Source organism: Tyto alba, unplaced genomic scaffold (assembly GCF_018691265.1).
Source record: "Tyto alba isolate M040663 unplaced genomic scaffold, T.alba_DEE_v4.0 Super-Scaffold_8, whole genome shotgun sequence".
Classification (NCBI taxonomy): Eukaryota; Metazoa; Chordata; class Aves; order Strigiformes; family Tytonidae; genus Tyto; species Tyto alba.
The window spans coordinates 21,083,550-21,108,871 of NW_024881329.1; the positions used below are offsets into that span (position 1 = coordinate 21,083,550).

General features: G+C 48.1%; 2 protein-coding genes across 4 annotated transcripts; both read left to right on the top strand.

Annotated features, from left to right (window-relative positions):
• The first annotated feature begins 13 nt into the window (after nucleotides 1-13).
• ZFP91 (ZFP91 zinc finger protein, atypical E3 ubiquitin ligase) lies at nucleotides 14-22,381 on the top strand. 3 transcript variants are annotated; one of them, XM_042784707.1, is made up of 11 exons: nucleotides 14-478; nucleotides 1,280-1,305; nucleotides 12,513-12,728; nucleotides 12,981-13,017; nucleotides 13,504-13,593; nucleotides 13,941-14,063; nucleotides 16,368-16,418; nucleotides 16,904-16,982; nucleotides 17,338-17,452; nucleotides 17,967-18,066; nucleotides 18,439-22,381. In XM_042784707.1, exons 1-11 carry the CDS (start codon nucleotides 111-113, stop codon nucleotides 18,947-18,949), a joined length of 1,716 nt encoding a protein of 571 aa, XP_042640641.1. In that variant the 5' UTR covers nucleotides 14-110; the 3' UTR covers nucleotides 18,950-22,381. The 3 variants fall into 3 exon arrangements, with proteins under 3 accessions (XP_042640641.1, XP_042640642.1, XP_042640643.1); XM_042784708.1 differs by having other exon boundaries at nucleotides 15-478; nucleotides 13,507-13,593; XM_042784709.1 differs by lacking the exons at nucleotides 14-478; nucleotides 1,280-1,305 and adding an exon at nucleotides 2,574-2,987.
• Nucleotides 22,382-22,851: 470 nt separating this feature from the next.
• Nucleotides 22,852-24,985, top strand: CNTF (ciliary neurotrophic factor). The gene is made up of 3 exons (XM_032985494.2): nucleotides 22,852-23,261; nucleotides 23,585-24,060; nucleotides 24,485-24,985. The coding sequence occupies exons 1-2, from the start codon at nucleotides 23,148-23,150 to the stop codon at nucleotides 24,056-24,058; spliced, it is 588 nt and encodes a 195-aa protein (XP_032841385.1). The 5' UTR covers nucleotides 22,852-23,147; the 3' UTR covers nucleotides 24,059-24,060; nucleotides 24,485-24,985.
• Nucleotides 24,986-25,322: the final 337 nt, after the last annotated feature.

A 25,322-nucleotide genomic window follows, 5' to 3' on the forward strand; every position in this document is an offset into this window, starting at 1 on the left:
GGCGGCGGGCGGTGATTGGGCGCGGCTGAAGCGGGCGGGGGAAGGTTTGGCGGGCGGGCGGGAGGGTGGAGCGCGTAGCAGCTGCCGCGGCCCCGTCGCTCGCCGCCCCGATGCCGGCGGGCATCGAGCAGCCGGGGGACGCCGAGGAGCAGCCACCCGTCCAGGGCCCGCCGGCAGCGGCAGAGAGGCCGCCGTCCTCGGGCCGCCGCCGCCCGCCGCCGCCGCCACCCGCCGCCGAGCAGGGGGAGGAGTCCGGCGGCAGCCGGGTGCTGAGGGGCGGCCGGGAGCGGGGCCGGGCTGCGGCCGCCGCTGCCTCGGCTGCGGGGGGAGCCGCCGCCGCCGCCGCCGCTGCCGCCGCCTCCCGCCGCCGTAAGGCTGAGTATCCCCGGCGTCGGCGGAGCAGCCCCGGAGCCCGGCCCGCCGCCGAGCAGCCCGCCGCCGAGACGCCGCCCGCGGCCAAGAAGGGCCCCCGGGCCGGGTGAGTGCCCTGCGGAGCCGGGCTTGGCCCCCGCCCTCCGCGGGGTCGGGGGTGGAGGAGCCACCGGGCGGCCTTTCCCCAGTCCTGCTCGAGTGGCGCCTAGGCCCTGGGGCCCGCCTCCAGCCGCGGGGTGCCCCCGCGCCTCCGCCTCTTTGTTCCGGGCCGAGCTGGGGCCGGCCCGTGGCCGGCCCCGCCGGTCTCTTCCCAGGAAAGGCAGTGTCCCGAGTGCTGCCTGCTCTCGGCAGCCCTGCCTATCGCAGCAGACGCGCCTTCGGTTGTAAGCGAAACCGTAAGCGCCTCCTGCGTGTGCCGCCTGCTGCGCAGCGTCCCCGGGGATAGCTGCCGCCTTCCTCGGTGCTCGGGCTCCAGCTTGTTTTGGCTCCGTATTCCAAGAGCCTCAGTGAGGGAGGTGGCGGGATTTAATTTCCCGTACGGAGGTGACTGCATCTCACTGCTGCTTTGTATCTGGCGTGGGAAACTAGCCACATGCATATGTAGTCTTGGGAGTATTTGCTAATGTAGCTGATCTGCCTTGTTCTAATGACAGAATCCCTCTCGTTTAGACATAACTATTGTGGACAAGACTGGACTTTTGCTGATGTATTAGTATAGTTCACCTAAGCTTTATCTGGATGAAATTATCTGTGTTGCTATAAGGAGTTGTAACCTGCGTTTTGAGAACAACGCAGTGGGTCTGTCCACAGTTGAGGATTAGGGCTCATTCTCCACATCATTCAGTTTCTCATTTCTGTTGTCATGCCATCGAAGCTGTCTCTTATGCTTGACTTTTTATTTTTCCAGGTGCACAGATAAAGCAGCTGGTAAAGGTAAGAGCTCAATTACTCCTGCTGTTGTATTCCATCCAGAAAGTCAGGGCTTTCCCACTAAAGTAGCCAGGACATCTGCTGGATCTTCCTTTTTAAAAATATTTTGTTGCTTGATGACATGCAGTTTCTTTCCAAGGTCTCTCTCAAGATTGTGGAACTGTGATAAGCTGCTGCTGATATTTGCACGTGCCCAACGTGCAAAAACTTACTCTTCCAAATAACCACTAGGGTATTATTTCACTGTCAGAAGTTGAGACCACACCGCACTGCAGTTTGACAGCTTTTGTTACACAGTGGTCCTGAGTAGCTGGCAAAACCTGGGCTCACATCTGTTCTGCTGCTGTCACAAATACAGGTGTAGATCCTCAAGGGACATGTGAAAGATAGGTGGTATTAAGAGTATGCAAATATTTACACTTGTCCTTTTCTAGCTTTAGTGGATGTTAAATTTTTTATGGTTATGTGTTCAGGGATGAAAAAGGAAAGTGATGAAGGGGAGAGAGTAGCTTAATGTGTCTAATCAAGAAAGCCCCAACTGTGGAGAGCTGCAGCCAGGAGCAGAACTTTTGTTCTTCCAGTGCAAACTGTGTGAACTTTGTGCCTCTATTTAAGGGCTTCTTGTACAAAAAAACCCCAAAAAAACTGTTAGAGGGTTTTGCTCTTTACCCGATGTTGACTTCTGAAACAGTTCCAGGTAAAAGGCTTTGTGTAGTATTGCTTTTGATCTGGGACTACAGAACTGTCTGAATGAAATAGTGAGCAAAGAAGCTCATACACCTGTGCAAAAGAATTCAGCTTTCTGCTGGAGCTGTTCAGTTCTTGTTTGCAGGCATTTGTGTCTTGAAGGCCACCTTTATTCTTGTAATTCCATAACTCTTTAAATTTATTCCTACAAGTCTATAGCTCTGTTCCATTTGGGTGCTGAAATCCATCACAGTTCTAGGTAGCAGTGTGTATTTTTGCAGACCAAAGCAGAATTAACCAATGTGTGTTTAGCACAGACCCCCTTTGTGCGCATTTAACTCTTACTGTGTAAAGGGTGGGCAGAGTATTGTAAGAGTTTTAGCCTTTTAAATCAAAGCAAAGTTGCCGAAATGTGTAAAAATGCATAGTGTTGTCACTTAATATGTGCATAGTGATAACATCACATTTTAATAGTGTTTCTCAGTGCTTTGGATATCCTTAAGCAGAAATGTTTATGTGGTAGTGGTGGAAAACAAGCAGAATAGTCCCATTTTACTCCAGTTTCTTGGGGCATGCTTGGAAATGGCAAATATCAGTCTGAAACTTCCCAAGTTTGGTGGCACTCTGCACTCTGGGCATTTTAGACTTGTAACTTTAGCCTCTCAGAGATTCAGCTGTCCTTGAACGTGAGAGTGGCAAAAGTATTTATTAAATTTCTTGGGCTCTTCTTTATTAGACTTGTAGCCAAAATGGATGGTATTAACATTTGCATGGAAATTGGCACTGACAAGCGATGACCACTTCTAGTCCAAAGGAAATCTGCCTCCATGATTTTTTTGTTTGTTTGTTTCTTGTTTAGTCTTTAAAAATGCAGAAGTGAGAAAGCTGTACTTCTGCGTCCCAGCTGTGCCCTGGATGAAGTCCTTGCTGCATGCTTGTGCTTATTGGGGAAGACATGGAAACACTGAATCGAGTATCTTCCTCGGACAGATCATGCGGTATGCAGGAGAGAAGCTTCCCTCCTGCTGCACCCCTTTTTGGCCTCTAGCATGAAATGTTTGAAGAAGCCTAATCAGGTGCAAGCAAACTGCAACTTTCCTTGCACAGCAGGGTTTTTGGTAGCTAGGAGTAATTCTGAAGGATAAAATACCGTTCATCATTTCACCCCTGGAGGGAGCTGGGTTGAGGAAGAAGTCCAGTAAAACTTCTGGGTGGTTCTTGCGAAGGCTTTGAATTTAGTGCTAGTAATTCACTGGTGTGAGTTCTGACATGGAATTTAATTCTACATGGTGATTTGTATTATACTATTATAATTTACTGTAAAGTACTAAATCCAGTTTAGAATATTAAATTTTCATGTGCTCAGCCATAAGTGTTAGCCTCTGTATACAGGGCAAATGGCCTGTGGAAGTAAGGCATGCCTGGTGATGCATCCTGTGTATCTATCAGAGAAATGAAAAACTTGCTTCATCAAAGTTTGCTCAGTAGGTTTTGTTGCCTTATATTTGGAATTATATTTTGAAGTAAAATCACCAGTGTTGCTGTTGGTAAAGAAAGCTTAGTGGTGATGGGTGTGATCATGGCTAAATTTGTGCTGTTGATTATAACCAAGATGCTATAACAGTGGAAGTGTTGCCAACTTTTACATTCTATATGGTGCCATGGGATCAGAGGGCTTTTCTGCTTGTTGAGTTGGGAGTACAGGCACAAAGGTCTGACTGTGCAGGACTGTTGGGAAGATTATGGGAAGGTTAAAGTCAAAGGTGGGTACTGTGTCAGAATTTGTGTGTGATTGTTGCCATGCTAGTGTGCACGAAGGCAGTTGCAAAGTCAGCTGTACCGATTGTATTTCCTGTCTTGTCTGCTTAGTCATGCAATTGCAATATTTCCCTAATGTGATTCTGTAGAAATATTAGTTACATAAGTAGAACATTTAATCTCAGCTTATAAATGAATTCATGTAGCTATAGTCAGACTGTGTAGTATAATTCACATTTGACTTCCTGCAATGGTGTATATTCTTGTGGAAATAATTTTCATTTTAGTTAGGCCTGAAAAATTTTAATTATTGGATTATAGATTTAATGAATACACTTCGTGTCCTCTATCACTGGATTGAAAATTCAGTGCTTACTGTGACTTTTAAAGTCATGTTAGCAGTCAAATATAACCAGCTTCTCCAATTTAATTTTATAGCCAAACCAATTTCTGACTCTATCCACCTTTTTGTAAGATTTTACCTCTGCTGTTCAGTAGCCACTTTTAAGAGTTTGAATGGAATCTTTCAACCAATTGCCGGTGAAAAAACAGGCTGTGTAGTTATTCTGGAGGGAGTTGTTGGAGTAGTGACTGAATATAAAGATGCCAGGTTTGCGCTTAGTGGTAGAGCCCTTGCATCTACTGTGTTCCCAAAACATATGTGCTTTGTCTTCAAGGTTTTAGAGCTGCAGGTTGCAAGAAGGTTACTTCTCCCACAGTAAGAAGAAAGAGGGTGGGATGGGAAGCATTTGTACAAACATAATATGCCATGAATAAACACTCAGATTACTGAATTTCCATGTCTCATGTTGCTCTGCTTGTGTCACACAGCTGAAACGTACTCACTGCAGACCCTTGTCTATGCAAGTTATTTTTCTTGCCTGTTTTTGTCTTGCAACTTTACATTGGTATTGATGCTATTTTGTAATGATAAGAATGAGATCCAACATAATTCCTTAAGCGCACATATAGGATACACAGCTATGTAGTAGTGCTATTAAAAGGTGGAAAGAAAGGTTTGTAAAACAGGGCCTTTATTTACGAAGCTTTTATTTACTTAAAAGCTACGATCAGAAGGGATGCAGTGCCATGTGCAGTCTGTTGGAAGTCCGTTCTCAAATCAGTTTTTTGCACAGCATGGGACTAGAGGATGATGCCAGCAGAATTTACAGATTTCTTCAGCTCATGGTTATAGAAACTCTGCATTTCTAGAAACGGAGTCAGGTGTGAAATACTTCTGTTATATATTCACACAATTGGAGAAGTATCTTGGTCATTTGTTCTGTGATATATGTTTTTTTTTCCCCCAGTCTTTCCATATGAAGCTACTGTACTGCACTTTGTGGGTGGCTGCTACTGCAGCCATTCTCTCACCTTAGTGGCTTTCAAGCTGTGATTTGAAGGCTCAGGGGAGCGGGGAGGTCAGAGAGCTGTTTCTTCAAGGACTCTGAAAGGAAATGAGTGGGAAATACGAGCTTTTGCTGTAGCAGTCCACTTTTAACTGCTAGAAAAACTGTAAGGTTTCACAGATTAAGAAAAGTTGGAAAACGTTAAGACTCTAATTGTACAAAATGGTTTTGTAGCATAGATAACTCGCATTATACCTCATCATTTGTATTCTTAAAGCTTCACGCTTCTGTGGTAATGATTGCTTTCCCTTAAGACTTCATCAGTGTTTTGAGAGACAAATGTCACTACTTAAAATCAAACCTTAGAAAAATGTTCTGAGTTTAAATAGCTTAGATTTCCCAAACCTACTTTTACTTGTATGAGGATTTTCCTGTGTCCCATGTGTACAGTTTTCACAGCTCTTTGGCAGGGGAGGAGACATTTGGATAAGCGGTTTACACTAGGATTTTTTTTCCTGAGTTTCATTTTGGTCTATGTCAGTATAAAATTGTATGTTCAGTGCCTTATCTGTTGTGTGGTTATTGTGTTAAATCCAAGTCGCAGTCTGAGATGTGTATATGTTGTGGTGCATTTATTTTCATAACAGTTATTTTGTAACTTAATAGTTCATGGTTTATTTTCCTATTTTTATTTCCTCTCAATTGTACATGGGTATTTTCTGAAAGTGTCTACTTGGCAGGGTTAGTAAGAAGCTGTCAAATGCTTTATAAATCAAAAGTTTATGATATTTCTTGTTAGTAATCAACAAACATTTGTAACAGTTGAAAGCTTCATTTTTCTATGCATCAAGAGTAAAGTGGCAGGGGTATTTGTTATTGTTACGTCAGAAAAAGAGAGGAATCTGTTACTGCAGCAAGCTTACCTCTGGGCTGCAGGCTGAAAGGGGGTTGATAAGTAAAAGCTTGAACATCTGAACAAGTGTGGCAGGTTAAAAGTAGATGTGGAAGTACCAAACAACTCCCAGTTCTGGGACTAATTGAGTGGATTTTTGAGCTGCCAGTTATAGCAGGACTGGCGCATAGCAGTGCACCAGTTATTAAAGGCAGGTTTATGCCAAGTCTGAGTTGTGCTGTAAGCAGCAGCAGCAAGAAGCTCTGCTTCCAGAGGGTTTCCATCCTTCGTCCCCAGTGAAACCTGAGGATAGCAATATCTCCCAGTAGTGCTGCCGACTTTGCAAAATGGCATCTGTACTAGTGTTACTTCTGCATGCCCTTCCTACAAGGAATGGTAATTTGGGTCTCTGTTCTCTGGCTATCTGCTTATCTTTCCTGAAATACAGAGCCACGTAGCCACTGCATCTGCAAGTTACTAGGAGAACAGGGATAGAAGGAGAGTGTTGGACAGGCACAGCATGACCGTGCAAGTCCTGTGATGAGGGAACTGCTACTACTTCTTCAGAAAGTAAATGCAGCTGGATCAGACTTTTCCCTTTTGCTCTTTGCAATGAGTAATTGTTACATACCTGGGACTTTGTTTTCCTTCAGTAGTTGGAAAGAAGATCGGAGAGGTGTGGGCTGTGGGATATGCATATATACTGCTCAGGCCCTTGTTGGCTTGCTGTCAGTTACCCAGACGCACTCTTAACACTTGCTGCATCCAGTGGTGTAAAAAGAAGTGGTAAACACCCTGTTCTTGGAACGGTCTCCTATAAAGATAATGCTGTGGGGCTGGGGAGTGATGCAGCTGTAGATGAAGCAAGAAACAACATGAGAAAGCACGAGTGCCAGTCACCGTGTCTTCCTGTGAGTATTTTGCCTGCAAAGTGTATTTATGGTATAGGGAAGAATTGAGACTCAGAAGGGTGAGTTTATCTCCTGGTCTGGGAGACAGGGGACAAACCTTCGTGTTTATCCCTTTTGTTTCAGTTCGTGGCAACACTGGTATATGTAGAAAAATATGATATGGGTTCTGAGATAGAGATGCTTTTGCTGGTTTGGTAACCTTGTGTGCAGTGCTCCAGGGGCAGAATGAAAGTGTGAATGAGAACATATTTCTGCTGCATGTCTGAAATGAGAATCTGTGCTGACTAGCATGCTGAGTAAAGGTGAAGTGTTACTGGGGTAAGCTCTGTTAAGAAGCAGAGCGGTGCCCAGGGTCTTGTCTTTTGGTTGTCAAAACAATTATAACAGAGCTACAACTTTTTAGGTAGTTTCATCCTAGGTTTCCTTTTCTTATCCTTTCTCCCATTTACTCATGTTTTTGTCACAAATTTTAAGATTAAAGGGCATTTGGGTGCCTCTTGTATACCATCACTCAAATCTGTACGTGTTTTCTGTCCTGGACACTGTTAAGTTTCAAGGCTCTTGGGAAGAATCAGCAGAATGGTGAAAGTACCTCAGAATGAAAGCGGTTTATCGTTAAGGGACTGACTTAAGGGAGAGATCAAGGTAGGAAGAACCTCAGAAGCCAGAAGATTAAAAGGATTGTCAGGACTTCAGAAAGTGGATTTTCCCCATCTCTCTTGAATGACTTCCTGTGAGATGCAGGCATCCGTGCAGCTCCCGAAACGTAACATTGCAGAGAGTTCAGGTTGAGGTGGGTAACGATTGATGTCAATATTCACACCAGGGAAGTGGTGGACTCCTCAACAGTGGACACTTTTAAGATTCAGCTGGACAGGGTGTGGGGCCATCTTGTCTAGACTGTGCTTTTGCCAAGAAAAGTTAGACCAGATTATCCTTGAGGTCCTTTCCAAGATGGGTTTCTATGATTCTATGATTAATGTCAGTATTGGAGAGTTGCAGGGGGGTGTGAGCAGTGGATTTATTTTGCCAGGTCATAGCTTCTGTTGCCCCCTCTCCATGAAATGTGGTTCAGGCAAACAACAGCAGCACTGGGTCTTAATCTGTGGTTGCATGTGCCGACTGGCTGGCAGACTCTGCCAAAAGAAAGGCACGTAATTAATTTTGCAGTGGATGATCTGAAAAGCAAATGCTTGGTGCTTTTTTTTGCTTTGCACTGAGGGTGCCTCAATACCTATTGTGTCTCATGTATTCTTTTGTCTTCCTGCAGTCTGAGTTCTTATGACCTGGTGTCCGTCACCACTGTTGACACTTGAAACAAAAGAGCAGGATGTGAGCATATAATCCATTTTCTGCACATCTTCTGGGAGGACAGAAACCTTCCAGAGAAATTACGGCTAGCCAGAGCTAGTGGTGTTGACAAGTTTATACAGTTTTAAATGCAGGATTGACTGCAGCCTTTCTAATTAAAATTTTTCCTGTGTTTCAGTCTCAAGAGATTCAAGTTGCATCTTTTTTTGTTGGAAGAGCAGAGTCTGATTATCTCTAATAGCAATGTTTATTCCCTCTATCTTTGTGCCATTAGCCAAATCCTGCTAACTGAGGAGTGTGGCTTTCTGTATAGAGGCATTTGTGAGAGGAGAGGGGCAATGCTGTATTCATCCACAAGGCCTGGATTTAACCAGGCTAAGCATGATACCCAAGACAGGACTTAAAATAACAGTAAGGTCCCTGTGTAGTCTAGTCAGTTGATAGAGGCAGTCATCTTCTAACTTCTAGCGCTGGTGATATAGAGAGACAAGGACAGCCATGTTTCTAACCTAAATGCAGATGCAAGTCCTGTTATTTCCTACCGAACATCAGCAGTGTGGGGAGGAATCCTCAAACACAATTAAAATTGCAACACCTCCAGTGACAGGCTTGTGATTACCTCTAATGCCAGGTCAGGTGTGTTAGACAAGAAAGCATCAGGTGGAGGAAGTTCTGCTTTTCTGTCTAAGCCAGCTGCTGTCTCTGTATTTAGTGTTGGTTTTTAAATCACTATTTTGATTTTTTTTGTTTCGTTGTTGTTTTGTTTTTTGAGAGGTTGACTGGATTCATCAGAAAGCTGTTTTTATGAAGGAAAAAGGAAATTTAGGTGTGGGAAAGATGCATAAAATCTAGGACTTCTCTTGCAGTTTTAGATTTCAAGCAAAGCCTTTGTGAATGCTGATTCCAGCTGCCAGTGCAGCTGAATACTTTGCAGATACAAGTTTCCTGGTGCGGCTCTGACCCTTGCATAGGGACCTGTGTCCCCTGTTGGGAGGGTCTAGCATTATAAGGATTTTCAACTAATAGCTCTATTGCTTTATGAGATCTACTGCAAAATAAATATCTGATGCTTCTAACTATGGGTTTTTTTGGAGGTACATAGGTATTCACAGCATGTAAAAATGCAATGAATCTGTTAGACGAGCATGCTGAAGTAGAGGAAGAACTAAAAAGAGGAAATCGTGGGGAAAAGCTTATTAAACACCCTCACTTCAGAGAAATGAAGCAAAATTACTAGGTGAGTGGTGTCCTTTGTAGAAATGTATTCTGAATGTGGTCTATTTCAACTCAGTAAGTCTAATCTTTAAAATACTAACTCTTGCTAAGAAATCAGTTGAGTGTCTGATCTTCCAAGGGACTAAACCTCTTTCAAGAGCAACAGTGTGTGCTAACACTGGTAGCGTGGTGGCATTTGAGGGGGAAATTTCTAGAGAATGGTTTCAGGTGTCTTTGGAGTCGATTTAGCATTCAAAAAGAATTGAGTGTATTCACAATAAAACATAAAAGCATAAAGCAGTCATAGTTCACCTGGAGATGTGCTAAACCGGGAAGCCAAAAAGAAGGTGTAGTTCATGCTCTGGAGATGAAGTGGGCTTTATGCATGCAAGACATCAGACTTGGTTGCTGTTTTACAGTGAAATTGTGATGCCTCGCATCCTGTATTCCAGTCAGATTTTTTCAGTCAAATGTTGATTATTCCCACCCTCTTAATCAAGGATTGGGGAATGCGTCGTGCAAAGCAAACTACATGCTAGAGGTAAAAGGATCATTTGGTTCAAAAGGCTTGATGCAAAATTAGAGATTTTGGGTTGGGAGGGACCTCGGATATCTTGGGTCCCACCTGCTGCTCAGTGCGGGTTCAACACAGGGTTTCCATCATGTTGCTCAGGGCTTTCTCTAGTCAGGTCTGGGCAAGTTTGAGAAGTGGGACTATGGAAACCTGATGAGGTTCAACAAGGCCAAGTGCAAGGTCCTGCACACGGGTCGGGGAAACCCCTGGTATCAGTACAGGCTGGGGGATGAAGGGATTGGGAACAGCCCTGTAGAAAAGAACTCGGGGGTACTGGTGGATTCAGAACTGGGCATGAGATAGCAATTTGTGTTTGCAGCTTAGAAAGCCAACTGTATCATGGGCCATGTAAAAAGGAGCATGGCCAGCAGGTCGAGGGAGGTGACTGCTGCCCCTCTATTCTGCTCTGGTGAGACCCCACCTGGAGTACTGTGTCCAACTCTGGGGTCCTCAGTACAAGAAGGACATGGACCTGTTAGAGCAGGTCCAGAGGAGGCCACAAAAATATTCAGAGGGATGGAACACCTCTGCTGTGAGGACAGGCTGAGAGAGTTGGAGTTCTTCAGCCTGGAGAAGAGAAGGCTCTGGGGAGACCTTATTGCAGCCTTTTAGTACTTAAAGGGGACTCATAAGGAAGATGAGGACAGAGTTTTTATTAAGGCCAGTAGCCATAGGAAAGGGGTAGTGGTTTTAAACTAAAAGAGGGTAGATTCAAACAATATAAGGAAGAAATTTTATATTAGCATGATGAAACACTGGAACAGGTTGCACAGAGAGGTGGTAGATGCCCCATCCCTGGAAACATTCCAGGTCAGGTTGGGTGGAGCTCTGAGCAATGTGATCTCGGTGAAGATGTCCCTGCTCATTGCAGCAGGGGTTGGACTAGATGGCCCCTAAAGGTCGCTTCCAACCCAAACCATGCCATGATTCTATGGAGGCTGCACAGCCTTGCTGGGCCCCATTTCCAGTGCTTGACTATCCTCTTAGGGGAAAATGCTTTTTCTGTATCCAGTCAGACCTCCCTGTTTCACTAGTTGACCAGTGCTCCTTATCTGCCTGCTGTGCACCTCAGCAAGGACGTTGGGGCTGCTTGATAGCCTGCCTGTAGCTGCTGTTGTTTTGCCCTAGGGTTTTCTGTTCTGCAGGCTGAACAAGCACATTTCCATTGGCTTCTTCTCACAAGCCATGTGTTTCAGCCCCCAACTGCCTTGGTGGTCCCCCTTGGATTCACTCAAACATGTTGACAACATTCTTGTGGTGGGAGTCCAAAACTGGAGGGGAAATCCAAATGTGGTCTAATGAGTGCTGAGTAAAGGGCACTAACAGTTCTTCTGTTTCCTGACTGCTCCAGTGAATGGCACCCAGGATGCTGTGGACCTCCCTTGCTGCCAGGGCACGCTCCAGGCTCTGGATGTGCAGTTTTCTCTTCACTGGGACTCCCAGCATAGCAGAGCTGCTCCCCAGCCAGTCCTTAGAGGACTGGCCACTGTCTTTTCCAGCAGATGCTTGATAAGTTCCCAGGCAGCTCAGCAGTACTTCTGGCTGGTGCTTAGGCAGCAGAAACTCATCTGAAAGTAGACAGCAGTGTAAATGTATTTGGGTAAAAGGGAGTGAGTCAGACCTTAGCCTACAGCGCTGGCCCTGTGGAACACTGCAGGTGGCTTTCTGTACTAAAGCAGCATCAAACCTGGAGTGCTAAGCATAGCCAGCTACTTGGAATTAATTTCTTCAGCACCTCATTTGTGACATTTCAAAAGGCATTTGAGTTCATTAAAGTCCTGTGTCACAGCAAGCACCAAAAAGTGAGATCAAGTGAAATGTACTTGGGAATCTTAGTTTTTAAGTAATGAACTTGCTCACATAGACATTTCAGACAGTTCCATTACCTTGCCAAAACATATCTGGAGAACAGCCATCAGCCAAAAAGAAGCCACCTTTAGAATCTATGAATGAGTGCAAAGACCTCAGACTAACAACGCTTGTGATGCTTTTTGCTCTAGCATAAGACCAGAAGCATCCAGCTCACATTCTTCGGGGTTATTACCAGGTGTGCAACTCTGATGAAATATGCGTTTGGGGGATTCTCCAAACATGACTTTTAATGTGGTCCGATTTTGAAACTTGTTTTCATAAAACAGTTGCTGAGGTTTATGACTGTCTATCTTGTAATGCTTAGGGGAGATCAGAGCCAGGAAATAATCATCTTATAAGCCTTTATCAGAGGGAAATATAAGCTGTTTTAAAATATTTGTGTCTTTACTTAGAGGCAGTAGGAAATGTGATGAGAGTTTTAAATGAAGGCTTGCTGAGGTGTGTCCTGTCTGGCTTGGCAGAGCTCTGCTCCAAATCTGTAAGAGGTAGTGGTTTCCCTGTTAGAGTAGACAGGGGCAGTTATGTTCTTCAACATTGTGCAACAGAGAGGAGTGTGAACTAATGATGGAATTAATGATATTATTATTGTTGTTGTTGTTGTTACGATGATGATGATGATTAAAGAGATTGCAATGTTTCAGATCCCAAAGAAGAGAAGGAAGAGGAGGAAGTTTCCAGTGTCCTGAGCCATGGCTCTCCTGTCAGCACAGCCAGGCCTAGCAGAAGCTGGCGCAGCAGCAGGTCAGCCACTGCGGCCCGCCAGCGTGACACTGAGAATTCACGTGCCTCCAGATCCAAGACTGGTTCCCTGCAGCTTGTCTGCAAGTCAGAGCCAAACACAGACCAGCTTGAATACGGTACGTGGGAAGCCCTGGTGTGAAAGTGTCTGGAGATAGTCAGGTCTTGGGAACCTTTGAAAGGAACTGGATGTGGGCGTAGCTTTGTGAGCTGTATGCAGACTGTGGCTGGTCCAGGCATGGTGCTTCTTGGTCATGAGTACCTTCTGCCACCAGCGCTCCTGCCACTGAATGTCGACGGAGGTATCTTGAGACAGATGAGCTCACTGCAGCGAACACAGGTTGAAACCTAATGGTGACTTTTCCTTTCAGAGGTCACAGAAGAGCATCAGTCTCCAGCTGGAATCAGGTAGGAAACTTTGTTTTGTAGTATTTCTTCCTATTTAGTGTCTCAAGAAGGGAAGATAACGGCCTGAGTTTTTTCAAAATAAGTGCTTCTGTGGAAGGTTCTATGAGATGGATAGTAGCTCTGTTCATTCATTCCTGGACCTTTGTATTTTCAGTCCGGATTGCAGATGGACTGCAGATGTCAGAAGGTATTGTGGAGAAATGGATAGTAAGATTTGATGTGGGCATTTTACCTGGTAGCTTTTTTCCTGTGGGATGAAGGTGCTATAGTTAGGTGGGTTCATGAGAGGAGACTGGTCTGCCTAGCCTGTCTGTTTTGGCTGTCATCATGCTCCTTAGTCAGAGCAAGCTGTTAGCTTTCCCCAGTCATGCTGAGTGAGAAAGTGCTGTGTAATAGTGTCTTTCCCATCCCAGCAGATGATGCACGAATATTCTTGTAGTAGTGCTTAAGCTGTTGCTGCTAGTCCTCTGTTCTCCTTTCTCCCAGCAGTGATGATGAGGAGATGCTTATCAGCGAGGAAGAAGTTCCCTTCAAAGATGATCCAAGAGATGAAACCTACAAGCCCCATCTAGAGAAGTATATTGGATTACATACTTACCATGGGTTTAGTCAAAAAAAAAATCTTAGTTGAATGAGCTCACAGAACCTGTTCTAGTTGCTAGTTGCTAATGTGGAATGTCTCCCATCGGACACAGTGTTTCCTAAATATTGCCTACAGTTATTGGGATTGTTCTTCTCTAATGGACTAAAGCCTTAGAGCCCTGCTGGCTGCTGGTTCTTCCTTAATCCTTGTTCATACTTCTGTTTAGAAGTAGAACTTGCTAAATAGACTTGAACTTTGACCCAGTTTTTGCTAAAATCTGTGTAAAAAGCAGACAGCAGGAAGAGTATTGGAGTAATGTGTTGTATTTGTATCTTTGTAGGGAAGCACCAAAGCAGAGGAGAAAAGCTAGCAAGGGGAAGGAGGAAAAAGAGAAACACAAAGAGATTAAAGTAGAAGTGAAAGAAGAGAGTGAGTTTCAGGAAGATGAAGAACCACCAAGGAAGTGAGTAGAACTCTGCAGTTACGTGTAGCAGTGTGTGTCGTATATTTTGCATTCTTGCTAGTGTATGACAGCGTTTTGTTGTTGTTGGCTTCCCCTCTCCTCCCCTGGGCCTGAAGGATAGTAAGGCTGAACCTTTTTTTCTGATACTAGGAAGGAGGACTTCTATCTTGTACATGTTCGCCAAGGAAAAATAAAACAGTTGGTATTTTCATTTAGTTTAAGTTAAGGGGTTTTTCTTCATACTGTGATTCAGTCAGCCTACCTGGATATGGCCACACAGTGTGAAATATTTTGGAGTATTCTTAAAATCAGTTTCTGTTGTGATGTCTGCAAGTGGATTAGACTGTATTAGAAAGCCAGTCTCAGAAGGCAACATCTCTTCTGTTGTGTGCCTAGGGGCAGATACAGGAATACTTTGTATGTGCCATATGGCAAGTGTCCTCTTTGTACGTTTGGGACTAACAGACCAGAGCTCAAAAAAACCAGCTGTTTTTTCCCTCGTTTTCGAGAAATAAAAGAACAAACTTTTGTTACCTAGTCAGTCACTACTGCTTTGAGTGGAGACTCAAAACCTTTGGGTATGCTGTCACTGGAACTCGACACTGAACCTTTCCTTCTGGCCGTTGAGGTAGATTGGATTTATGTGTCTGTCAAAGCCATTCATTGGGATAGTGTGAGGGGAGAAAAAAACATTTTCTGTACTTTAGCTCCTCTGATCGATTGGAACAAATGGGGCTCCCTCTGCTGGTCTGCAGTATGGGGCTCTGCACACATTCATTTTAATTTATCTTAATGTTTCTAAGCTGCTACAGAGCTGATTTACATTGGAGAGGAGTAAAGATGTTGATATTTTGAGACCTTTTTTTGTTCCCCCTAGAGATGGCTTTCTGAGGCTTGTGGTTGTGTTGTTTGGATCAGATGCTACTTTTGTGCATAATAAAACCTGTGCCTCTTCTGAAGGCTTGGCTTGAATGCTGAGTGCCTGTTCAGCATGTTACTAGCATGGCCTTGCTATCAATAAAGATGCCTCAGTACAGTCTGGAAAAGACTTCAATCAATCTACATGTCTGCAGCAATATGATCAAGCAGGCATGATGTTCTGGGCAGAGCTATCGCTTGGGAGGGGGCCTTTTACCTGTAAGCATAGGTCTGCTCAGATGGAGCATAGATTTTTGTCTTGACAGGTGTATAAACTGCTATAGTTAATGCAGAGGACTGTAAAATAGTTGCTAGATCATTACATTATTTCTGTTCTTCATAGTCATGCAGATTGATGTTTTTCACATGGTATGAAATGCTGCTCAACAGAGCAGAGGAAATAGGGTGCATCATCAATTCTAGACTCTGGCAAAATTACATGTTTATAAAAAATGCATTAGGAAATGGGAGTGGTTGGGAGAGCAAACCACATGAAGCATTTATTTCTCAAGAATGTTGCCTTCCTCTGAATCTGCCTCCAGCTTGCACTGGGTTGATTTTTCTGGAGCTTGCAGTTGCTGAGGCAATAGCTTGCTAGCTGTCTGCAACAGAAACTTACAAGAGCAGAATCTTGTGTGCTGATGTGCAGCCTGGAAGGGGATGAGTTTAATTGTAAGGTCACAAATTGTTTGGACAGTTGCAGGTTTAAAATAAAAATTGAAGCGTGTGAGGCCTGGTTGAGGGGTTTTTAAAATAGCCCTTCCTCACTCCATTGTGGCAGAAGAGTTGGTAACTTCTAACCAAAGCCTGTCGGGCTGTGGCTGTCTGATACCTGTTCACTGGTATCTGCACAGTTGTGAATAGTGGGCTGAGACACATTTAAGATAGGCAGCCGTGTTCAAAATGTGTTGTATGCTAGACCTAGCAGGTAGTCATGCAGCTACAGCCTGACTATGTTGGCAGAGGCAGGGTGATTTGAGGTCTGCCACATGCTGCCAAATGTCATGCAGAAAAAAAAGTGTCACCCAAAAACATGGGGACCAGAGCTCCACAGGGAGCAGTCTTCTGTGCAGTGTGGCAGTTCTGCAAACTGCAGGGACAACTTTCATGGAGGTCTGATTACTTAACTTCCTTAGGGAACCTGCCCATCTATTACAAGAACGTTTCCTTAGAAACTCTTCAGGAGTTTTGATCCAGAGCAGGTGGCAGACTTGCCAGAGCAGCTGACTTGCTGGGTGCAGTGTTACTTTTCAGCTTAAAAGTGTAGAAGAGTTCTGTAGTACTTCTTACAGCATGTTCCTGCTTTACAGCATACACTTCAAAAATTCTGCCCGCTACCAATGTAAAGAAACTTCTTTACATTCTGTTTCTGTAACCCTGTTACAGGAGGGGAAGAAGGAGAAAGGATGACAAGAGCCCAAGGCTGCCCAAGAGAAGGTAAGTGATCCCCTCTACTTGGATCTGTTCTGAAGACTTGCTACCCTTGTGTCCTACACAGAGATGTTCATTGTCTCAAAGCCATCTCTCTTGCACAGTACAGAGATCTGCCTTAAAGGGGCAGTGGGGAGTGGGAATAGCAGTATGCCTTCCCTCCTTCTCCCTGTAGGTGTGGACTTGATTTCTTCCAACTGAACCAGCTCCCCTTCCCACTTCTGAGTTGATTCCTGGCCTGGCATTACCCAGCAATAAGGTTCTAGGAACTCTTATCTCCTGGGGTTTTCTCAGCTCTGGAGAGAGCTCTCGAGTAGTACTAGGACTGGAGGGAACTCAGACAGTCTCTACCAGCATAGCCCAAGCAGGAATATTGGAGCAGTAATCCTTTGCTCCCACGTCACCGACCTGCACTCACACTCGTTTATCTCACTGCTGCCCTGGCTTCAGATGCATCAGGTAACCATTCTGCCCTTTTTCTTACTACTTAGGAAGAAGCCTCCGATACAGTATGTCCGCTGTGAGATGGAAGGCTGTGGCACGGTCTTGGCTCACCCACGTTATCTGCAGGTTGGTTGAGATCTTTCACTTCTCGAATGGCACGTATGAGGGCAGGGAAGGGCAGTTTCAAACAGGCAGCTGATCATCCACTGGCACTGAAGCACTCCTTTCTAACGCTGTCTTTTTGTTAGACTTAATCAGTTGTGGCCACATGTGTCTCTTACCTGTCCTGTTGCTAGGTGTCCACATTTGTTTGGCTTGCTTCTCTCAATGGAGATCAAAGCCTTTGTGTTCATGGTATAAGGATGTCTTGTTAGTGATTGGAGTCTGGTGGCCTGCTGAGGGGCCATGTGGAATCAATGCGTCTCAGCTGTTTTTTTAGCCATGTAAAGAGAGTCTACAACCTTTCACTCTTCCTTTATAGCATCACATAAAGTACCAGCACTTGCTGAAGAAAAAATACGTGTGTCCTCATCCCTCCTGTGGTCGTCTCTTCCGACTTCAGAAGCAGCTCCTGCGGCATGCCAAACACCACACAGGTACAGGGAGGTGGGAAATAGATACAAACTCCTCCTCAGGTCAGTGAACAGAGAGAGGGGGGAAAAAAATGGAAGAGCCTCTAAGACTTCTGGGGAGAGTGAAGCCAAGGCAGCTGGCATAGATTTGCAGCAGCAGCAGGGTATTAATTCCTTCTGGATTTACCCTCTTTAAGGAAATGAAAGAAATAGGCTGTAGAGTTTTTAACTCACCCCCTGGCAAGTATCACTCAGGGGTTCTGCAGAGGAGTAAACCAAGCCAAGCTTTATCCTAATTTGCCAGTCCTTCGATATTGGTCAGAGTGGATAATTAGCTCTAAGGAGAGTCTTAATCATGCCTTAACTCTCCAGATCAGCTGCTGTGGTGTATTGTGGGACACCTCCTTTGTTATGCCTGCTGGCTTCCCAGCCCTTCTAGTTCTGCTGCTTCTTGGGCAGCTTTACCTGCAACATGTGAGAGCTGGGAAAGGGAGCAGGTCTGTGGGAGAGTAATGCTCCAACTGGTGTTGCTTTTTAGATCAAAGGGATTACATCTGTGAGTACTGTGCCCGGGCGTTTAAGAGTTCTCATAACTTGGCGGTGCACCGAATGATCCATACAGGCGAAAAGCCCTTGCAGTGAGTACCTCTGCCTGTCTCTTGATCCCCTACTTTGAGGAACCCTTGGATACACCCGTTCTTGGACTTCACCAAGAGCAGAGGCAGCTCTGAAGTCAGAGCTGGAACCTGTTTCTGCTGTTCAGCTCTCTTTAAACACATACCTGTAGGAGTGTTTGAGCTGCTACTTGTCTCCTTGAGGCAGTGACTCAGTAGAGATCTGAGGAACATAAGCCCTCTGCAAATAAAGCTGGAAGAGCTGGAGCAACAGTGACATCCCATTTTAGTGGGATTTTAGCCCTGCTGTTTTCCTGGGCTGCCGCTTGCTACTGCTGTCCCCACAAGTGTGTGGGGATCTCCCTTTGTTGTGACCTCCCCCTTCTGCCCTCCCAGGTGTGAGATCTGTGGATTCACCTGCCGGCAGAAGGCTTCCCTCAACTGGCACATGAAGAAGCATGATGCGGACTCCTTCTACCAGTTTTCCTGCAATATTTGCGGCAAGAAATTTGAGAAGAAGGACAGCGTCGTGGCCCACAAAGCCAAGAGCCACCCTGAAGTGCTTATTGCCGAAGCACTGGCTGCCAACGCGGGTGCCCTGATCACCAGCACCGACATTTTGGGCACTAATCCTGAGGCCATTGCACCGCCCACCGATGGCCAGGGCCTCCCCCTTCTTCCTGACCCCCTGGGAAGTGCTGCCCCAGCAGATTGCCTGCTGCTGAACCCTGATGGGATGCCGAAGACATACTGTGGTGGGGCAGAGCGTGTGAGCCTGGTGGCTGACGGCAAGCTCTTTGTGGGTAGTGGCAGCAGTACAAACCCAGAGGGGCTGGTCATGAACACAGAGATCCTGGGAGCCACCACGGAGGTGCTCATTGAAGATTCAGACTCCACTGGACCCTAGTGGGTGGGGAGCACTTGGGTGCTGGGACAATTTGGACTCTGTATTTAAAAGGAGGGAAAAAAAAAAAAAAAAAAAGAAAGGAAAAAAAAAAAAAAGAGACACTTACTGAAAGAGAGAAAAGTTAAACAAAACTTACAATACTAGTAAATAACCGAAGGGTCTGCTCCCCTCCAGCGTGGATCACAGCACATCCTCTTTCTCCCAACCACTTCTCTCTCTCCCACTGCTCCTTTATAGAAAGGGGCACTTGCTGCCATTACCAGAGCAAGTTGGATTGAGTGATGGATTTCTCCAAGGGAGGGGGAACTGCTGAAACCCTTCACTCTACCCCAAAGCAGATGCCTTTCTGGCTCCTTGACATGGCCCTGCTCTCAAACTAGAAAGCATTTGATGTGCTCTGGACAAGTTTCTTAGGACTCCCTCTTGCCCCTGGTCCCAACTTCTATGCATTGCTGCACTCTAGTCCTTGCAGTCTCATTCTTCCCCCCCCCCCAGGGCTGGGAGTTTGGCTTGGCACTTTAGCCCCCCTCAGCAGTGTGAGCTGTGAAACAGTGCACGTCCCTCTCCCCACCGCGCTCCTCTGCTCCAGCTCTGGCAGGAAGTTGAGGGAACGCCCAGGCTCATAGATCATGTTTGCTCGGAGAGGCCCGGGGGCTACCGGAGCCCTGCGTGGGAGAGGCAAGGAGGAGCATCCCAGTTTGACGACAGTAATTTGCACTTTGAACATGCTTCGTTTTTGTGTTGTGGTAACAAGATTCCTTATTTATTGATTAAAAAAAAGGGTCGGTATTTTTTAGTTATGTTCCTAGGAGGTGGGGGTGAAAGGGGTTCAGGCGATTTCCCGGTAGGCTCCTTTGCACTAGCGAGCTGCAGGGAGCGCGTTGTGCCATCGTAGCAGCGGCTGGGAGAGCCGAGGTGAAGGCGGCGTTCTGGAGTCAGATGTCTCTCACAACTTTTCCAGAGTAGAGGGAGAGCCCCTGGAGAAGAGCCTGTTTGCAGTGGGAGTCTCTGCAGCAGCAATTTAGCAGGAGGATGAGGTGAGTGATGGACAGCTGGCTGTTGTCTCCCTCCCTCCTAGGTTGGGGTAAGCTCTTTGCATTAAATGCTCTTTTTGATTCCCTCTTGCTCCCTAGCCTTTCAGGGAAGAACATCATTAGCCAGGAACTTGTTCTCATGACTTAGGACAGTTGTGAGCTGCTTGCTGCTGGGGGATGTTGTGCTCCTTATCCAACTCTGCCTCTCCTTTCCAGGTCTAGACAAAGGTACAGAAGCAGGGACTGGATATGGCTGTCTCAGGCTTGTTTATTCAAGGCAATAGGCTGACATGGGACTAAGGGGGTCTCAGCTTTTTTCCCTGCCTCCATTTTGCAGGGAGGATGTTGTGCAGCCATGCTCTCAAAGCTTTGTTCTTCTGCACAAACACCCCTGATTTCCATGAAATGTGGCGGTTCGAGTGTTGCCTGCTGGTGTAGTTAGGACAGCTCTGAGCCCTTGGGAAAGTTTACATAGTGTATGATGTGTCTGCTATGGAGACTTGAATCTTCTTGCTCTTATCTGAAACTTTGTGTGGCAATTCAGTGGCCTTGAATTTGTAGTGTTTTTGGAAGAGGTGAAGAATAACCTGAGCTTTTTGTTTGTTTGCTTGTTTTTTCAGTTGGGTTTATGTGGTTGAGAGCAGAGCTGAAGTATCTTGTCGGAGCACAAGATCAGCTAAATCGGTCTGTAGGATGCAGAAGCAGCTAGACAAAATCGAGTACCTGGGGTCTGGAAAATGGCCATAAAACATGGAATTTAATTGGAAACTTTCTCCAGGAAGCTGTCTCTCAACACCCACTGTCCCCTGTGCTGCCTGGAAATCCAGCTGTAGCCCAAGCCTGAGAGCGTTTATTGGGCCATTTGTCCTGATTTGCCCCCTCCCTTCCCCCCTTACATAGATATACCCGTGTCAGAGCAAGTTGAAACGCTTCTGATGTTGGGGCGGTTCATGGCTGAACAGTTTGCAACCCTGGGGTCTTATGCCTTGGATGTGGGCATCCCACCTTCTTGCACTGTGGCAGCAGTGGGGCTCCCATGCCTGCAGAGGTGTCCAGCCATGAGCCTCTCCTGGAGATTAAGGATGAGGGCCCAGTGTACCTGACTGCGGGTCTCCAGGGACAGCGCATGTCAGGTCTGTGGTGGTATGGTGTTAAACTAAACCAGTTTCTTCAGTTGGGATGATGCAGTTTCTTGCTTGAATCGAATCATTGTGATTTCCAGCAGGAAGCTTTCAGGTGGCCCTCCTGTCCTTTCCCTTCGCAGACTAAAAGGAAGCAGCACAATGAGACTTGTTCAAACCCAACTCTGATGGTTTCACCCATCAGCAGTGTGGGTCTTCTGTCCAGGGATATTTGGGGCTGGACGAGCCACATTGTGTGGTGGCACTTAGGTAGTGTGGGTCCGCTGCATCATCCCCAACGGTTACTGCAGACCATGCTGCTGGAGCTGCTTTACATGCCCTGCCTCTGTGCCTGGTGGGAGGTGCAGAGCGGGCAGAGCCTTGCACAGAACACTAAATGGAGAGCTCGGGGTTTTGTTTTCTGAGGGATGGCACAATAAAATGCTTTTGAGTCAAGGGCTTGCTCGCCTCTGGTAACGCAAGACTCGGCACCTGGCTGGGAGTCGAGGGAGGCTGCCATGTCCAGCTCATTTGCTTCCCATCCTAGACGCCTCTGATTGCCAGTCCCTGCCTTGTCCTTCCATACACACCTCTTGTAGCTCTCCTTTTTCTTTTTCTGGTCTCGGCCAGTTGCCTGTCTGTCCTCTAACTGCAGCCTGCTAACCCCTGATGCGGGAGGGTCTGGTGTAGCTCCCTTCCCACTCCTGTTTGAAAGCCTAAAACTGACACAGCCCTCCTGCAGCTCCTCCTCCCTTTGATGTCTCTCCTTCACTCGCATGCAGTTTGCTTCAATAAATTATTGTAGTAGTTTGCAATAAACTTTTTTTGTATTTTTTTCCCTGTATTTATTTTATTTTTTTTCCTCTTCCCAGGGAGGGAACGGAGGGGGTGCAGGGCCCTTGGCCTGCTCTTAGTGCCCTGGAGAGCTTGGGGGTGCTGTGTTCAGGGTGGGCAGTGGTGTGTGGGCAGGGGCCTCTCTCTGGGGGTCCTGAGGCGCAGGGTTTGGGACGGGGGCTGTGGCAGCTGGAGTTGGGGGGGGGGCTCCTGGAGCTCAGCAGCACTTTCTGCAGTAGCCACCAGGTGGCAACGATGCTGTTGGGTTGGCCAGCGGCCCGGGGAGCTGGGGCACTCCTGTCCCCGTTCCCCCCCACCCCGAGCCAGTCTGGTGTAAAGCTTGGTATACTGTGATACTAAAGGGAAACTGCTTTTCATCTCCTGTTTTTTTCTCTTAATCTGGATAGTACATAACCAAAATAAACGTACTGAGGAAAAACCAAGCCAACTACAAGGGCTGTTTTTTGTCTAGGTGTGTGCAGCTCACCTGTGGCGGGCGGCTGGCGTTGCCCTGGGGTGGCTGGGACCTCCTCCCCTGTCTGCAGCCCCCCTTAGGGGCAGTACCCCTCAGGGAAAGGGGGATTAGACCTGGGGGACTCAGTCCCACACAGCCGTGGGGGGAGTAAGAGGGCTGGAGGTGACCTCGACAGGCCCCTGCAGCCTTCAGTTAGGGTTTAAGTTGCAGCCCAGCCTGCAGCCAGTGCTGGATCTCCAACCCCGGGGGCTGCCCTTAATCCCTCACTGGCGAACCTGCAGCACTCTGCCCTGCTCAGGCCCCAGCCCGCTGCCCAGGCTGAGATGTTGAGCAACGTCCTGGCTTTGCTCACCTCTTCCCGGCAGTGGTTTCCTGCGCTCTGGCATGAGCCAGGGGGATTAGCGTGCTGCTAATCTCACTGCATGGGTGGGAGGGAGGAATGGGTCAGAGCTGGGGCTGGGAGCCTGTTGCTGCTGGGCAAGACACTTTGGGGCAAGGCACTTGGAGCAGCGATGCATGAGGGAATTAGGGAAATAATCTGTCGCTGTTGATCCCAGAGGCGGGAATTTGCAGCGTCGTGCCAGGCCCCAGGCGCGGAAGAGGGGGAGAGCCAGGCCAGCGGACGTGTGAGCGGAGCTCCCAGCTGGAATGCACCAGCTCAGCAAGGGATTGTCCTCCCTGGGCCAGGCAGGCGCTGCGTCCTGAGCCTGGTGCCCGTGACAGCTGCCCGGGACATGGCGGCGGCAGACAGCACCTCAGCCACCCTCCGGCGCCGTGACCTGTGCAGCCGAGGCATCCGCCTAGCTGGGAAGATGCGGTCGGATGTCGTCGACCTGCTGGACACCTACGTGAGTTTGCCCTGCTCCCTCCAGCTGCCCGCAGGGCTGGGAGCGCTGGCAGGGTGGCCGCTGCTACAGGGGTCCGGGGGGCTCCTGGCGGCTGTGCCGGGGCACGAGGTCTCTGGCCCACGGTGGAGATAACGGGGGATGAAACGCTGCCTGTCTCTGGGCCTTGGAGCTGCCAACTGATGCTTGGGCAAACCTCAAGCACCTGGCCAGCGCCAAAAGCTGAATCGGGGCCCCTTGGAGCTGTTGCTGGCAGGGCTCGGGGTAGGGGTGTCCCCCCTGTTTCTCCTGCTACTGCTGATCCCTGTCTGTCCTCGCTCCCGCAGGTGGAGCGGCAGGGCTTGGACGCCTCAGCCAGCGTGGCGGCAGTGGAGGGGGTACCAGCGGCGGCGGTGGAGCACTGGGATGAGCAGACAGGGACCCAGCGGCTGCTGGAGAACCTGGCAGCGTACCGAGCCTTCCGTGCCCTGCTGGCCCAGATGCTGGAGGAACAGCAGGAGCAGCTGGGTGAGGCTGACACTGCCCTGGGCCGGGCACTGGCAGCCGTCCTGCTCCAGGTGTCAGCCTTCACCTACCACCTTGAGGAGCTGCTGCAGCTGGAGAGCCGCGGGCCCCCCAGCGAGGAGGGGGCCGGGCCTCCCCCATCCACGCACCTCAGCCTCTTCGAGAGGAAGCTGCGGGGCCTGGGGGTGCTGCGGGAGCTGGCCCAGTGGGCTGTCAGGTCCACACGGGACCTGCGGCAGCTTGCCAAGCCCAGCCCGGGCAGCAGCTCAGCCGCCAGCCTGGCGGAGAGCCCTTGAAGGTGGGTGTGGGGTGGGGGGGGGTCCCGCTGGGGCAGAGTGGGGGTGCTCCTTGCCCGCCCCTGTGGAGGGCTGCTGGCAGCAAAGGGGGATTGTTCAGGGAGCGGGGTGGATGGGAGGGAGCATGTCATTAACCCCCGGTCCCCCCTCTACTTCTGGTGCCACTCCCTGTGGGACCCTTTTCCTCTGGGGAAACTGAGGCACGGGCTGCACGCTGCCCTAGAGGGAGCATCCCCAGGTGGGATGAGCCTTGGGGGTGGCTCAGGCTCTGCCTGCTGGGGTTTGGAATTATCCCCTGGGAAGCAGCTTTGCCACTCACCCCAGGGCCCAGAGGCCCTGGCTCTCAGTGGGCTGTGGCGGTGCTGGCATTTTCTTTGAAATTCGGTCGCTGCCCAGCTTGCCATGGCCTCGTGCCGCCTCCTGCAGATGGAAACTGCCTCAGGGCTCTTGTGGAGGCAAGGCAGAAGTGAAGGGACAGAAAAATATCACCTGGTGAAAGGAGTCTTGCGACCTGCCCCCCAGCTGCAAGACACAAGGCTTCACCTCCTTCACATGGACTCTTTTCACCAACCTGGCTTGCATTTTCTGTGCATCGAATTTCTGCTCTAACTGCTTGGGGGCTTTTTTGGGAGGGGGGACTCCAGGGGCATGATTAAAAGGGGATTTCTTAACCACTTGGACAAAGTAATGGAGAGGATCTTTTAACTGAAGGCTGTGATTCTGAAGACCTTTTGCAAGGAGGTTTGTGTCTCTAGTGGTTATTTTGGGACTGGAAACAGTATGGAGGACTAAACAGTCCCAACCACATCACTCACCCTGTGCAGGGGAATGCTGCAAGTTTTTGCAGCTGCCTGGGCTATGATTTTCTTGCTGAATGGATGTGGTGGCTGCTGGCTGCCAAGCAAATAAAAGGGCTGGGAGATTTACTGGGGTGGCGTGACTTCTTGGGGGAGGTGGGACAGTGGGGCTCAACCTCATTGGAAAGCCTGGGCTGCTCCCTTCTCACCACAGGGAAGGGTCATCCTGGTGGGGTGAGAGGTTTTGGAGGGTTGGGACCCACTGGGAGGCTCTGGGGAAGATGAAGGAACTGGGGCTGAAGGAGATGGAGGTGGGAGGGTCACTGGGGTTGTGCCCCATCCTGATGCGGCCCTGCCTTCCTCCCTGACCTGTGAGAGAGAAGGCAACACGGTCGGATATCGGGGTCACAGGGTAGGGAGGAGGCTGGGGACGTGCCCGGCTGGCCCCTCACAAAGTGGCTTTGTTG

Coding starts and splice junctions, on each gene's coding strand:
- CNTF (XM_032985494.2), top strand. CDS start 23,148: ATGGCGGCGGCAGACAGCACCTCAGCCACCCTCCGGCGCCGTGACCTG. Junction 23,262..23,584: donor TCGACCTGCTGGACACCTAC/GTGAGTTTGCCC, acceptor TCGCTCCCGCAG/GTGGAGCGGCAGGGCTTGGA.
- ZFP91 (XM_042784707.1), top strand. CDS start 111: ATGCCGGCGGGCATCGAGCAGCCGGGGGACGCCGAGGAGCAGCCACCC. Junction 16,419..16,903: donor CCAAGGCTGCCCAAGAGAAG/GTAAGTGATCCC, acceptor CTTACTACTTAG/GAAGAAGCCTCCGATACAGT. Junction 16,983..17,337: donor CTCACCCACGTTATCTGCAG/GTTGGTTGAGAT, acceptor CTTCCTTTATAG/CATCACATAAAGTACCAGCA.